The sequence below is a fragment of the Anabrus simplex genome, chromosome 1, assembly GCF_040414725.1.
Source record: "Anabrus simplex isolate iqAnaSimp1 chromosome 1, ASM4041472v1, whole genome shotgun sequence".
In the NCBI taxonomy this organism is placed as follows: Eukaryota; Metazoa; Arthropoda; class Insecta; order Orthoptera; family Tettigoniidae; genus Anabrus; species Anabrus simplex.
In genome coordinates, this window is record NC_090265.1 from 1564037586 (window position 1) to 1564053258 (window position 15673).

Here is a 15673-nt window from a genome sequence, read left to right on the forward strand (position 1 = left end):
CATTCCTCAACAACTGCTTTAAACCTATCCCAGTGTCTGTTTACATTTTTGTTTACCATTTTCCAGCGTTCATAGTTATTTTTCAAAAACTTCCTCATGCCTGTTTTATCAGCCATATGGTACTTCCAAATAGTCCTAATTTTATTACCTTCTTTTCTTTCACATTTATTTTTAACTACCACAAAAACAGGTTCGTGATCATTAAAACCATCTATTACTTTGGTTTCTCTATAGAGCTCATCTGGTTTTACCAGCACAACATCCAGAATATTCTTCCCTCTAGTTGGTTCCATCACTTTCTGAATCAGCTGTCCTTCCCATTTGTCATCTGTTCGTCATGCTTCCTCTCGTTCGCATGACCTTCCCAATTGACATTTGGTAAATTGAGATCACCCGCTACAATCACATTCCTTTCCATGTCGTTTCCCACATAGCCGATTATCTTATAAAATAATTCTGAATCAGGGTCAGCGCTACCGTTTCCCGGTCTGTACACTCCAAGGACATAAAGTTTCCTATTATCTTTAGAAGTGAGCCTTACACATAGAATTTCATGTTTGTCGTCTTTAACTTTTCCGTAGCTTACAAATTCTTCTTTCACCAGAATGAATACTCCCCCCTCTCACCATTCCTATTCTGTCTCTACGATGCACACTCCAGTTCCGTGAGAAAATTTCTGAATCCATTATATCATTTCTCAGTCATGATTCAACTCCTATTACAATATCTGGTGTATATGTTAAATTAATTCTATTCCTTTCTTTACAATACTTCTACAGTTGAGCACTAACATTTTTATGTCATCCCTACTTGATTTCCAGTTCTCTGCACCCTTATCACTGCTCCCTCGGCCACTCATTTCCCTGAATATACCTCGCTATAACCCTTCTAAACACATTTCCTAACTTGTATGTACCACTGCGGTTTAAGTGAAGGCCATCTGAGCGCAGATCCCTACCTCCTACCCACCCATTGGGATCTAGAAATCTCACTCCCAGTTTCCCATATACCCACTCCATTGTCTCATTTAAATCCCCAATCACCTTCCATTTAGTATCCCTCCTACACAGTATTCCACTGATAAAAATCTCTGCTTTCTTTAACTTCACCCGTGTTGCATTTACCAGATCCCACATATCCCCAACTATGTTGGTACTTATACCTGGTTGTCTTACGTTGTTAGTACCAACATGAAACACTACCTCCTCCTTGTCTTCTATTTTCCTCAACATCTTTCTCAACTTAATTCATGGAGAACACTACTACCCTGGTTCTCTTTCCTCCACACACTTTCTCCACATGTCTAACAATGGAATCTCCCATGAACAGAGACTCGACCCTACCCATCTGATTTGATCCCCTCTCCTCCTGGTCAGCCCTATCTTTCCTGATAGCTGCTCAAACTACTTCCTCCTCCCTCTTCTCCCTCCCATGACCATGTGCCACCTGTCTTTACTTATCCACTACTCCACGTTTCCCTTTCCTACCTTTTCCCTTCCTCTTACTTCCACAATTCTCAGCAACATTTTCCTGTTCCTCATCTTTCCTCGCTTGTTCTACCTGCAGTAACTCGTACTGATTTCTCACAGACACCTGTCCTGAATTCTGATCCTGAATAGTGCCCTTAGCCTGCAATCCCCTTTTCCTTAAAACATTAGACCACGTGTCTTCTACAATTCCCCCCTTTCCTTCCCATCCCTCTTTTACACCTACTGTATCCTGTACAATTTTTCCTTCCTGTCCTCTGAGGGAATCCTAATTATCTCCCTCAAATGTGTCTACAATCATCGCACAGAAAGTAGCTGTGGCAGCTAGAGATAAGCTGTACAAAGTGATTCGTTCAAATAATGATTTTGAATTTGTCAAGCGTATAAAGACGTATTGTGTGGTGAAAATGCAAAAGACGTGCAATTTGATTTTACTTTGTCCCAAATGTTTTTCTTTAAGCACGCACCTGTCACTTCTTGTGATGTAGAAATATCATTTTCAGTGTTTAAGAATGTGCTGCAAATCAAGGCAATTTGGAGAATATAGTTGTATGTACTGTACAATGTTTCAAAAGGAGTTGAAAATGTAACCATGTTGAACTGAATTTTGATAGTGCATATTTTCCAGTTTATTGTGCATGTTTTGCCATATGACAGTGCATGAATGCATGTATATTATGAGATTCGATAGTGCATGGAAATCCAGGCTCTAGTTATGAGTATCTTCATAATTGATTATTTTCATCATATTGGTTAATCCTGTCCATAATGACTTATATTCAAATTTTCATACAACACTTTCCCGCCTTGTCAATACTTTACATATTTTATTATACCTTTTACCATACATGTTTCGAGGGCTAACTACTCTCTTCTTCAGCAGTGCCAAAACATCAACATCTTTGGACTTGGTACATTGGAACAAATACACTTATCCACAGAACAATTATATATAAATCTTGAAATTGTTAAGATATTTCTGTGTTCAAGGTTATAAACTTCATTATTGGTTCTGTATTGAATTAAGATTACACATAAAGTAAAATACAAAGGTTTAATCCACCTACTCAATACATTTACAGTAATTATGATGTTTATAAGAACATTACAATATATTACGAGGTACTGTAGGTAATTTCTACTCTGATGGCGGGTGGCCTACATGCTGTCAGGGGAAGTGGGGTGTGGGCAGTATGTCACTGCCCAATCAGGTAAAAGATCGTCTGGTGGTGGCGCTTAGAACTACTCAGTCTCCCGGGGAGTTTGCCGCGCTCACTTCGCGCTCCGAACGGCTGTGTTGCAGAGTAGCCTTGGGGTGTGCGTGTGGGTATTACAAGGAGCTTGCTTGACGAGTTTGTTTTATGAGTATTTCTTGCCGCGTCCTTTACTGCATTATTCGATTAGCGTGCTCATGACACGTGATGTGACGTTAGTTTGTTTCTATTTGCATTGCCCAATGTTGTTGTATGTTAATAACTGCACTATATATCTTACAATGGCAAAGAGGAAGGAGATAAGGAGCCAGGGTAGAAAAGTGATCAGCAATGTTCATGAATATTTTCAAAAGGAAGCAGAAAATAATGGCCCTTTAGTCAGTGTGTATAAAGTGCAGCAGAGAGTGTCGGAAGCTTGTCAATTAGTACGCGAACCGTTCAGTGTATGGGAAAGGAAGGTAAAGACATTACCTACCCAGTCATCTGCTTCCATCTCATTTCAATCACCGCGCAAAAGAATCAAAAGGAACTGTATAACAAAGGCAATCGACCGATTCCATAAAGATGTAATATGAAGAACTCTCCTTAGTTACAGTATTACGTAAAGGTGAATACTCGACACTGAAGAAATGTGTTGTGTAACTCTGTACTTTTGAACTAATTATTTTTCGGTCTGTCGTCAATGCAGTTTTTATTCATTCATTCATTCATTATCATTATAGACTGTTATGCCTTTCAGCGTTCAGTCTGCAAGCCTCTGAGAATTTACTAAACGTCGCCACAATCCTCGATTTGCAACTAGTGTTGTGGCCTCATTTAGTTCTATATCTCTTATCTTTAAGGTGCTAGAAACAGAGTCTAACCATCGTCGTCTTGGTCTCCCTCTACTTCTCTTACCCTCCATAACAGAGTCCATTATTCTCCTAGGTAACCTATCCTCCTCCATTCGCCTCACATGACCCCACCACCGAAGCCGGTTTATGCGTACAGCTTCATCCATCGAGTTCATTCCTAAATTAGCCTTTATCTCCTCATTCCGAGTACCCTCCTGCCATTGTTCCCACCTGTTTGTACCAACAATCATTCTTGCTACTTTCATGTCTGTTACTTCTAACTTATGAATAAGATATCCTGAGTCCACCCAGCTTTCGCTCCCGTAAAGCAAAGTTGGTCTGAAAACAGACCGATGTAAAGATAGTTTAGTCTGGGAGCTGACTTCCTTCTTACAGAATACTGCTGATCGCAACTGCTAACTCACTGCATTAGCTTTACTACACCTTGATTCAATCTCACTTACTATATTACCATCCTGGGAGAACACACAACCTAAATACTTGATGCATTTTATATGCATTATTAATTAACTCGTATCGTACTACATCGAAGATATAATAAAATGTGAAAAATAAATAAATACAACAAATAAAACTCATCCACAGGCCATACTCGAACTATAACATACGAAGCTCTGTATTTCAAAGTTATGTGGATTTCAACACAACTTTAACACGTGTGCGGCGCTCCTGGCAAGGTTGTATTAGTGGCCTCTGTCTCTTTCCCTCAACGGCCTCTCACGTTGTGCTGGATTGGTCGGCCCCATGCCCCCTGCTTCCCCTGACAGCATGTAGCCGCCCGCCATCAGAGCAGAAAAGACCTTTAGTCTCGACCCTGTGTGGGTCATCATCAGCCTAGCCAAGATGCATATGGATATGCCAAAGTCCTAAAGCAGAATTACACGGTGGAATGAAATATAAAAGAATGAACTGAATATGTGATGGAATGGTGTGCATATAAAATGGTGAACCAATGAACTGTTATAGATGTGATATTGTTATGCTTATCAGTGACAAATACATTTTTTTTTTGGATTTATGTCACATACAATTAATCTATAAGAATATTTATCATACAATTATTGCAAAATGAATAAAATAAGCTTTGTTGGCGAACACTCTAAAATTGCACATTTAAAAATGTAATATGCCGGTTTTAAAACACAATCCAAATCTTTCTATTGAGTTTGTAAAATTCGGAATGTGTCTTCAGGTGGAGATATAAAGTTCAACATTGGCGCAGAGGGAATCTTTCTTGCATAATGTCCAATAAATCCAAAACAGAAGTTAATTGTTGACAGGATTGTTCGACATTCTTGTAATATAATGAATCTTGCTGTGCTATGAGGATTACTCCCAATTCAAGTACCATTTATTATCGGTAAGTCTGCTAATCCGCGAGCATTTAAAGGTGTGTGTAACATTCTGTGCATGTATGAAGCGAACACAAAAGCATGGATGACATTGGCACTTTCTAAGCAGTGGCTTCCTAACATTTGATTTGAGAATAATAATAATAATAATAATAATAATAATAATAATAATAATAATAATAATAATAATAATAATAATAATAATAATAATAATAATAATAAATAATAATTTTTTTTTTTTTGCGAGGGAGTGTGGAAAATCTTTCATAAGACGCTTGTGAGGGTCCGCACTCAACAAGTGTGTGGAGATTCTTACCCATGAAAAACCACACTCCCTTTTCCCACGACGTTTATCTCCGCCCCGGAACCGCTCTCGCATTACTTCAGGGCGGATGTCGTGCTTAATGCATCTTGTGCTTCATCTTTCTTCTTCTGCTTTACTATCTGTCGTAATCGTCCAGGTCCTTCTTCTTCTGACGCAGAATATTTTCTACGTAGACTGCTACCTGGTCCCAAGATTCTCGACTTCGTAGCATTACTGACACGATCCCTTCTGGCGTCAATTCTCCGTGCATAACTTCTAAGAATCTTCTTTGTGGCAGCCAATGAACACACACAAAGAAAGTATGTGATACGTCATCGATATCGCCGCAGTATATGCACACCGGACTAGTTGCTAGCCCTAGCCTATGAAGAAATTTTCTGAAGTATCCATGACCTGTCAGGAACTGTGTGAGATAGTAGTTCACTTCACCATGATTTCGGGCAACCCATACGCCCAGAGAAGGTATCAGTCTTTTCGTCCATTTCCCTCTAGAATCATCTTCCCATCTTGTTTGCCATCGTTGCATTCTGCGACTATGAGCCAAAGCCTTTGCCCTTTTCCTTCCTAGCTCTTCTTGTGTGAGCCAAATTTCTTGTCTTTCGAAGGCCAACAAGTCAATGGGAGCTACTGCTGCTACTACTAGAATCGCGGGTTCTGATACTGTGCGATATGCGCAAGCAATTCGTAAAGCTGCTCTCCGTTGTACAGCCGCAATTCTTCTCCGATATTTCACAATTTTTAACGATTCAGCCCAAATTTCCGAACCGTATAGCAGTATCGATTGAACAATTGACATGAGAAGCCGCCTTTTACTAGATATCGGTCCCTTGATATTTCCCATGAGTCTGCTCAGTGCAGTCATGGTTTTCGCTGCCTTATCTGTTACCCGTTGGATGTGGTCCCAATATGTAAGCTTAGTATCAAGCGTTACACCAAGATATTTTGTGCTCCTAGTTGTTTCGATGGCTATCTGTCCGATCTGCATCGGTACAACAGTATTAATCCTTTTCCTCGTCAGGAGGACAATTTCCGTTTTGTGATCTGCGAGTTCTAACTTGTGATTTATCATCCATTCTTTGACACGTCGCATCACCTGATTCAATTTAAATTGAGCCAGCTCTAGGTTACGGGTTACTATCACAGCAGCCACATCACCAGCATAACCCACAAGTTTTACATCTTCTGGCATCTCCAGCCGTAATAAATCATCATACATGATGTTCCAAAGGTGTGGTCCGAGAATTGAGCCTTGCGCTGCACCAGCTGTGAGCCGTTTTCTTCTCTGACCGTCTTCCGTGTCGTATAACAATGTACGGTCTTTCAAATAGTCTCGCAGTATATACATGAGATATTCTGGTAGCTTGAAAGTTTCTTCTAGAGCTTCCAAAATATCACTCCATCTTGCCGAGTTGAAGGCATTTTTAACATCTAGAGTCACAAGAAGCGTCAGTTTCCTAGAATAATGATTACCCGTTTGAGCTCGTTCTGCTGTCTTCACCACTTCCTCCACAGCATCTAGCGTTGAGTGACCTCTGCGAAATCCATGTTGTTGGTCGGATAGGTCGCCAGCTAATCGGACTGCTGCTAGTATTCTCGGTTGTAGAAGCTTCTCTAAACCCTTCCCGGCAGTGTCCAGCATACATAGAGGTCTGTAACCCCCAGTTTTCCCTTTACTGATCAGAACCAATCTAGTTATCTTCCAACGAAAGCTAAAAATTCCCGCTTTCAAACAATGATTATACATTCTCAACAGCAGTTGAGGACATAATTCGGCTGCCACCTTTAGTACTTCTGCTGGAATACCATCTGGACCAGGGGCTTTCTTATTTCTAAGGGAATTAATTGCTGTTATCAATTCTTCAATTGTAAAAGGTGGTACATTGTCTAGTTCTTTCTCGGCCTCATCATCAATCCTCTCTGCATGATCAGGGAATAGTGTGTGTACTATTTCTTCCATGGTGCGTGGATCCATGATAGGGCTTGGTATCATCCCGAATTTCTTCATGACAATTTTATACCCTAATCCCCATGGATTTTCATCCACTTCCTTTGACATTTCCCACCACTTGTCGGCTTTACTCTTTTTAATTGTATTTCGCAGTCTTTTCTTCATAGTCTTATACTCTACTGAGAGAGCTGCGTCGTTATGTCGTGCTCTTTGTGTCCTTCGTCTGAGTCGCAGGCATTGTTTCCTCAACTCAGCAATTTCTTCATTCCACCAATATGCTGGACGCTTGCCTCTCCGTTGTTTGATTCTGGTCATAGATGCGTCGCATGCTTGCTGAAGGAGTCTCATGGTGTGTTCCACGCATTTATTAGCAATAATGCTTCTTTTGCCTCCGTGACATGTATCCGTCATACAATCCATTCCATTCTGTATTACTTCATGAAATTTTTCTCTGTCCATAGTGGCTATGTTCCATCTTTCTGACTTGGGCGTGGTAATCCTTAGATTCGGAGTCTCTTGAAGTACACGAAAAGTGATATACTGATGATCGCTTCCAGTATATTCTTCAATTACTCGCCATTCAGTTATCCTAGACGCAATGTCTTCAGAAGCAAAGGTTACATCTGGTATGGTTCCCTGACACCCTGGTCGCCGAAAGGTTGTCACATTACCAACGTTGATAACCATTAATCCCAATCTCGCGACCATCTCCATTGTACGCCGCCCTCTAGAATCTGTTTGAGGCATGTTCCATTCAACTGCTTGAGCATTAAAATCACCAGCAACAACTAGGTTAGTGTTCATCCCTTGCAGAGTATCTTCAAGCCCATCTAGTTTTGTCTGGAAGTCAGAAATAGCCTCGTTCGGGGTAAAATAACAGCTGACAAAAATTACCTTCTCAACTTGGACCCAGACGAAACCATCTCCGCATCCTTGATTTGTAACTGAGTATTTTCCAAGGTCTGGTACCCATATCGCAGCTGTCCGTAGATTGTCTGAAAACCAGCCTGGTTGTTCTCTGTCTTGATATTGTTCGCTGAGAATCAAGATGTCTGCTCCTATCTCATAGATTATCTGCGTCAATAGATCATTGGCAGTTAGACTCCTGTGTATATTGGCTTGAAGGATCTGTACCATTCACCACTGCTTTTTGGCCTTTTCTAGTGCTTCACGAAACACAATACACTTGCCTGAGCCAAGAGCATGATGTCGTTTTGGCTCTTCAACGCCCATATCTGTGCAAATTATGCATCGTGGATTCGTTTTGCATCCTACTGCCTTGTGACCAGCTTCTCCGCACTTAAAGCAGAGCTTACTTCTGTCCAATCCTTTACAGTTTCGTGCTTGATGCCCATATGACAGACATCTAAAGCACCGAGGAACTACGGCCCACCGTCTTACTCTGCAGTATAGCCAGCCTAGTTTAATTTTGCCTATGTCTAACAGCTTTCGTGCCTCGCTATCTTCTATCTCCACGATGGCGAGTTTTTGTCCCCTGCTGTTCGAATTTGTGATTGAGACCTTCAATTCTTGATTAAAATTTTCTAATTCACGTCTTACAGCCTCCTCTACGTCGGAAATAGTGGTGGCACTGTCCATATCCCGAATTTCCAATGTAGTTCTAGGCGTCAAAACCTTTACTTCGCCATCATGTCCAAGAGCGCCTTTAAGTGATTTATTAAAATTGTCTCTATTCTCCTTTTCCGTGGCCTTATTAAATTCAAGAAGAACTGCTCCAGACATAGTTTTCCTGATCGATCTAACACTGGCGCCACTGTCTTCTGGGTTCACCTTGCTGCGGAATAATAATAATAATAATAATAATAATAATAATAATAATAATAATAATAATAATAATAATAATAATAATAATAATAATAATAATGTTTTATTTATTCTCCCTTTGTTACACTTAACCAATCTTAACCTAGGACATTGTTAATAATAACTACTGATGACAATAATATGAAAACAATATTAACAATAATAACAGTAATAGTATTAACAAAAGTAATCACACGTAAAAAAAATCATCGTACGTAGAGTAGGCCTACATTAAAGACATATGAATAATGAATACTATAACTAGTACTTAAGAGAAAGTTTAGAAAATAATACATGAGATAGAAGAACAGAAAAGTCATTCTTTTTATAGACCATTGCCCCGCTCATCCAAATGTTGAGTTACGGAATACTGAATTGGTATTCCTACCACCAAATTGTACCAGTATGCTACAACCATTTGATCAGGGCACATTTGAACTCCTTAAACACCGCTTTTGTAGCATACTGGTCAACTCATTGATGCGTAGGCTTGAGGTAAAACGAGTACTGAAATGGAATGTAATAAAAGCTATCCGAGGTATCGCAGTGACGTGGGAAATCATATCTCCCTCTGCAATTTCTGCATGTTTCTGACACGCAGGCTTCTGATGAAGTGAAACAGAGAGCTAAATTATTGAGGAGGAACTTTCTCATCTCGAAGTGCCAGGTAGCTGGAATCGTGTTTCTCAGCTGGAAATCACCTGTCAATTTGACGATTATGTAAAAGCTGACGAAGGTGTGTCTGTGTGCGGGGATCCGAATGAGAGTGAAATTCTTGAACATGTTAAGCCTACTAATTCACATGATGACTCCGGCGAGAGTGAGGAAGACGGGGACATCACAGACGTACCAACACAGTCTACACTCACGAGTGCTTTAGATGTTTTAAAAACATGTTATGCAGTAAATGACACATCACTAGACGATTTGGTGGATATCCAGCGAGTGGAGAATTTTGTGATAAGGAACACCATAGCCGGCACAAGACTGAAGCAAACGACTTTGGACTCCTTCATGAAGCCTCTGTACGGTAACTACTGTATTCAGTTTTAGTCTTGTGAATGGAAACTTTAAATGCAAATGTAATATAGCCTAGAATAGTTTTAACTTTCAGTTTGCACAGTGAAACATTTTTAAAGCGCTGCACTTTTTGCCAGTTTTGGTAACTGGTCCCTTGTTTGAATTATCCTGGTGTGGTTTATTTTGTATTACAAAAAGTTGTGTGTTGAAACTCAATTCATGTCCTGTCGATAAAAGACTTTGACAGAATTGACCAATGAAAGTTAGAGCGTCGAAACTAGTACCAATCTTGTATAAACGACATGTGATCTAACTCACATCAATAAATTGTCATCGTATTGAAAAGGTGGATCCTTAACATTTTCAATTTACTAGAATTGAGCATTGCAATTTGAGTATTAACGGTGCGCACTACGTTGCCAGGCATGCTGAGACTGGTAGGAATGTAAACAACAAACGTGACTTCATGACCGGGGATGTTGCGTGTGTATTAACTGCTAAAGTATGAAGCACATCTCTGCCTTATGTCAGGGAGCTCCGTACAGTACCACAATAAAATTAATAAAACAGAAGTGTTCAAGAAGATAGAAATTTCTCAAGGAAGTGGACAGCTTTCATATTCATTACCGTACGATAACCTATAAGTAAACACCATCCGCATGTTTGATTTATGACAATCTTCGCATATTATTAGTAGTAGCGAATTCTCCCAATATTGGCAGACGTTAAGCAAATAACACGATCAATGAATTCCTAATATGTTTTCGTGCAATAAGATACAAATTTTCACTGCACTGCTATAATTTTTTATTCAAATCATGTGCGTAAATGCAATATAACATAACCTCTGCAAATGATGTTAAGGCAGTAAACACATTACAAAAATTATGTACAAGAATACCACAATTTTTTTTTCCATGTAAATTATGCCTTACTGCGCATTTGCCTTCCTTTTAAGAATATATCACTTCTACTAGTCCAAGAACCACAACTGCTGGTTGACTATCCTCTACTTTAAACCAAAATTCTATCAAACCTTGCCAAATCTTTTCAAATTTTATCAAATCTTCAATGTTGAACAGTCTTTGACAAGATTTAACATATTTCTTGTGAAGTATTTAACTGAAAGAAAAATATGATGGTGTTTAACATGTATGTTTAGTCATGTGTTTCTGAAGATTAGATTTAAATTGAACACGATCGATCATCCATATCAATTTCCCACTACGTCCACTACCCGCACTAGTGAGCTATCTCGGGCTGCCGATTCTAATCTCCGTTGACTGGTGAAAAGAAATATTCAAGTTTGAAATGAGAGAGAACATGCCTTCATAATTCTTCTTCTTCATTAGTAAGTTTGTAAATAACGTGGCAGATAGCTTTCGTTAGCTCAGTCAAAATAAAGGCTGAAATAAACAACTGATTTCAGTAATAAATATGTAATTGGCCTTACGTACCACTAACTACTTTTACCGGTTTTCAGAGATGCCGAGGGGCCAAAATTTAGTCCTGCAGGAGTTCTTTTACATACCAGTAAATCTACAGACACAAGGCTGACATATTTCAGAACCTTCAAATATCACCGGACTGAGCCAGGATCGAACCTACCAAGTTGGGGTCAGAAGGCCAGTGCCTCAACTGTTTGAGCCACTCAGCCTGGCAGTTGATTTTAGTACTATGTACAGTAAATAAATAAAAATGTGATACATCTCAAGATACGAACGTATGCATCATTGATTTCAGAGGTTGTTTTTTTTACCACTTCAGGTTAAATTTCAGAAAGGCTGTTCCCACATAAATTTACAGCAAAAATATTATTATTATTATTTTGCCAGGGCGCACAATATGTTTCCATGATACATGCATTGTTAAGTCTTGATGTTTTGCGTATCTTTTTCTGAAATTTAGGGAAAACTGGGTACAAGGGCAATCCGCTATAGTGAGTGAATTTTTCGTTGTTGAAAATTCTCGCTATAATGGTCTTGTACTGTTTATATAACCTGATAACCTGTATGATATCCAAGAAAAGCATTATTCTTAATATCATCTTAGTTCTGTTTGTAATCTTACCGTCAACATAAACATTGATCGTACAATATCATGACCCTATATTAATCAATTCTCAAAGGAATATATATTCAATCAGCTGTTGTAAACGTAGTCTACTTAAAATATAATTTTCGACGTCACAATAGTTTTCATAGTTTAGTGCCTAGTTTAGTAATGTAATTCAATAATATTGCATAAGATGGTATTGAAAAAGGTGGACCATACAACATTAATTTAATAATTATTATTGTGATCACAATTCAATACAGATCAAAACCATGAAGTTTATATCTTATGATTTTCATATGTACATAGAGTTATTATCTTTTTCAAATTATTCGTCACCACTTTTAAAACACTGTCAAGTAAATATCAATTAAAACAAAATTATGAAAAGAAATCTCTACATTACAATTCTAATTATATTATTCTACACTGGAATAAAAGGAAAATAAAGGATAATACTCATCTCTGATGTCTTCGTCTGCCAACATCTATCATTTACCGACTTCGACCCTCTGGTCCTAGGTTCAATCTATCAAAACACCTTTCCGCCTTTCAATACTTCACACTTTATTATATTACCTCCCATACATGTTTCGAGAGCTCAACTGCTCCTCTCCTCAGCGCTGCAAAACATCAAACAAAAATCCTGGGACTTAACACATGACAAGCTTCCCCTCTCTTCCCCTACATTATGTAACCGGCAGCATAGCGTCCAACTAGCAACTGTCCTTGTAAGATTAATGGAAGCAAGCCCAGGAGCAAGGACATATTTGTTTGGTTCAGACAAGTGTAATTTTGTTTTAATTTTGACAAATTTGGCACTGAAGTAAGTAATACAAATTTTCACTAGTTATGCGAGTTGTTGTCTTTTTCGTAAAAATGTCTCTAAATTTGTTTTGACGGTTGTTTATTTTAAAGGAACTTGACGGTTAAAAATGGCTTGCATTGTTGGATGAGATTAAGAGGAGAAATTCCGGTTTATATGTAAGGTCTTAGCACTTTAGCAGTAAGTCAACTGACAATTTTTTGGAAAATAAGATACTGAAATAAGATACTTGAATTATAGATTAAAAAAATTGAATATAATGTTTTTCTTATTTAGGTGTAAATAAGGATTTAAGGAAAGGAGAAGTTTTCAAGAACACAGCAGACAGCCTTTCAAATTTTAATATATAGTGACTAACTTTAAAAAAAAGGTTTTATTTATTTTGTTATTTGAATTCTTTTAAAAGTCTTTACTAAATGACATAGTAAGGATAAGTGAACATTTAAACACAAAAGGACCGGGCAAGTTGGCCGTGCGGTTAGAGGCTGTGAGCTTGCATCCGGGAGATAGTGGGTTCGAATCCCACTGTAGGCAGCCCTGAAGATGGTTTTCCGTGGTTTCCCATTTTCACACCAGGCAAATGCTGGGGCTGTACCTTAATTAAGGCCACGGCTGTTTCCTTCCAACTCCTAGGCCTTTCCTATCCCATCGTCGCCATAAGACCTATCTGTGTCGGTGCAACGTAAAGCCGTGTCAAGTACAAGGAATTTTGTTTGATGTTTTGCACCGCTGAGGAAGGGAGCAGTTGAGCTCTCGAAACATGTACAGGAGATAATATAATAAAATGTGAATACTGACAAGGTGGAAAACTGGTTTCATAGATTGAATGTAAGTCAATACGGACAAATTTGAACCATTATGGTTAAAAGAATCAATACTGGTCCTGGGTTGTCAAATATCATCTATCACAGTTCCCATTTCCTCTCTGTATTTACAACTTCACATTACTATCAACCAAAATTCCGGGAAAACACTTTACAGCATCAATTTCTCCGTCACTGAAACTCAAAATATTACTTACTAATATAAACAACTCTCATTACAACATTTACATCTTCGTAGCATTAATTTATCCATATTAAATAAATACTTTACTGTGTTTTATATATGTATTTCTTTTATATAGGCTATCTACTATTCTCCTGTAACCACTTTATAATTGCTACGATAAGTAATTTTATAATTATCTTATCATTAGTGTTTTCCAAGCAGACCCATGCAACAGTGGGAAACTGCAGATGATTAGTGTTTTCTTCATACTTTCTTTTGGAACTTGCGAATCTCGGACAATACCCAATAAAAGGTAAAAGATGGTGTTTTTTTTAACAAAAATAGGTTTCACCCAAAGTCTTCAATAGCCTTTTATCGATCTATACTTCCATTATATATGGTTGTTGACTTTTCTGTAGTTATTGCTTTCCATGATGCAATGATGTTATCCATCAATTTTGTTCTCGTAACATAAATGTATTACATCATAATACGATAAGTCTCAATGCTAAACTTCAATCTTAGCATGTCAGCAGATATTTCCTGCATCAAAAATTTTGATATGATTATTTTTTATTTATAAAATTCAGCTACTGGTATATAAACCCAACAGTTATAGTCAGTATACAATACTCATTCCTCATTATATTAAGTGTATGATACATTACCTATAACTTGGGTTGCCTCCCCTCCCGTGACTGTCATCTGCTCACATTTAAGGCAGAAGAGTCTTACAGTTTTGCTGATGTTCCGTGCAACAGTACGGCTCAAAGAAACATCCACCAGAGAGACACTCAGCTCACTAGAGAAGAAAATTTATCAGTATATACATTTATATCTCAGTAAATAAATTCCAAAATAAAATGTGAAATTTTCCCTACTTCTATCCCTACATTAATCGGTGGTACAGTAACTGATTTCAGGAAGAAGGATGTTTCTGAGAAGGCTCTAAATTAAATTATAATTTACATACATCATCATTATAGACCGTTATGCCTTTCAGCATTCAGTCTGCAAGCCTCTGTGAATTTACTAAACGTTGCCATAATCCTCTATTTGCAACCAGTGCTGTGGCCTCATTTAGTTTTATACCTCCTTTTTTTAAATCATTAGAAACTGAGTCTAATCATCGTCGTCTCGGTCTCCTGCTACTTCTCTTACCCCCCATAACAGAGTCCATTATTCTCCTAAGTAACCTATCCTCCTCCATTCGCCTCACATGACCCCACCACCGAAGCCAGTTTATGTGTACAGCTTCATCCATTGAGTCCATTCCTAACTTAGACCTTATCTCCTCATTCCAAGTAACCTCCTACCATTGTTCCCACCTGCTAGTACCAGCAATCATTCTCGCTACTTTCATGTCTGTTACTTCTAACTTTTGAATAAGATATCCTTAGTCCACCCAGCTTCGTCCACGAGCTGACTTCCTTCTTACAGAATACTGTTGATTGCAACTGCGAGTTCACTGCATTAGTTTTACTGCACCTTGATTCAATCTTACTTACTATATCACCATCCTCGGAGAACACACATCCTAAATACATGAAATTATCTACCAGTTCCAGCTTTGTATCACCAATCTGACATTCAATTCTCTTGGATTTCTTACCTAGTGACATCAATTTAGTCTTTGAAAGGCTAATTTTCATACCATATTCATTGCACCTCTTTTCAAAGATCCAAGATATTAGACTGCAGGCTTTTGGCACAATCTGCCATTAAGACCAAGTCGTCAGCATAGGCCAGGCTGCTTGCTACATTTCCACTTTACTGAA

At 38.4% G+C, this 15673-nt stretch overlaps 1 protein-coding gene across 1 annotated transcript in view; it reads right to left on the minus strand.

Annotated features, from left to right (window-relative positions):
* Positions 1–15673, minus strand: part of fws (four way stop) — a 171850-nt gene that overhangs the window by 30439 nt on the left and 125738 nt on the right. Inside the window, exon 11 of the mRNA XM_067138127.2 lies at positions 14564–14697. Within this exon, the coding sequence (XP_066994228.1) occupies positions 14564–14697 (134 nt within the window). The remainder of the gene's footprint in view (positions 1–14563; positions 14698–15673) is intronic.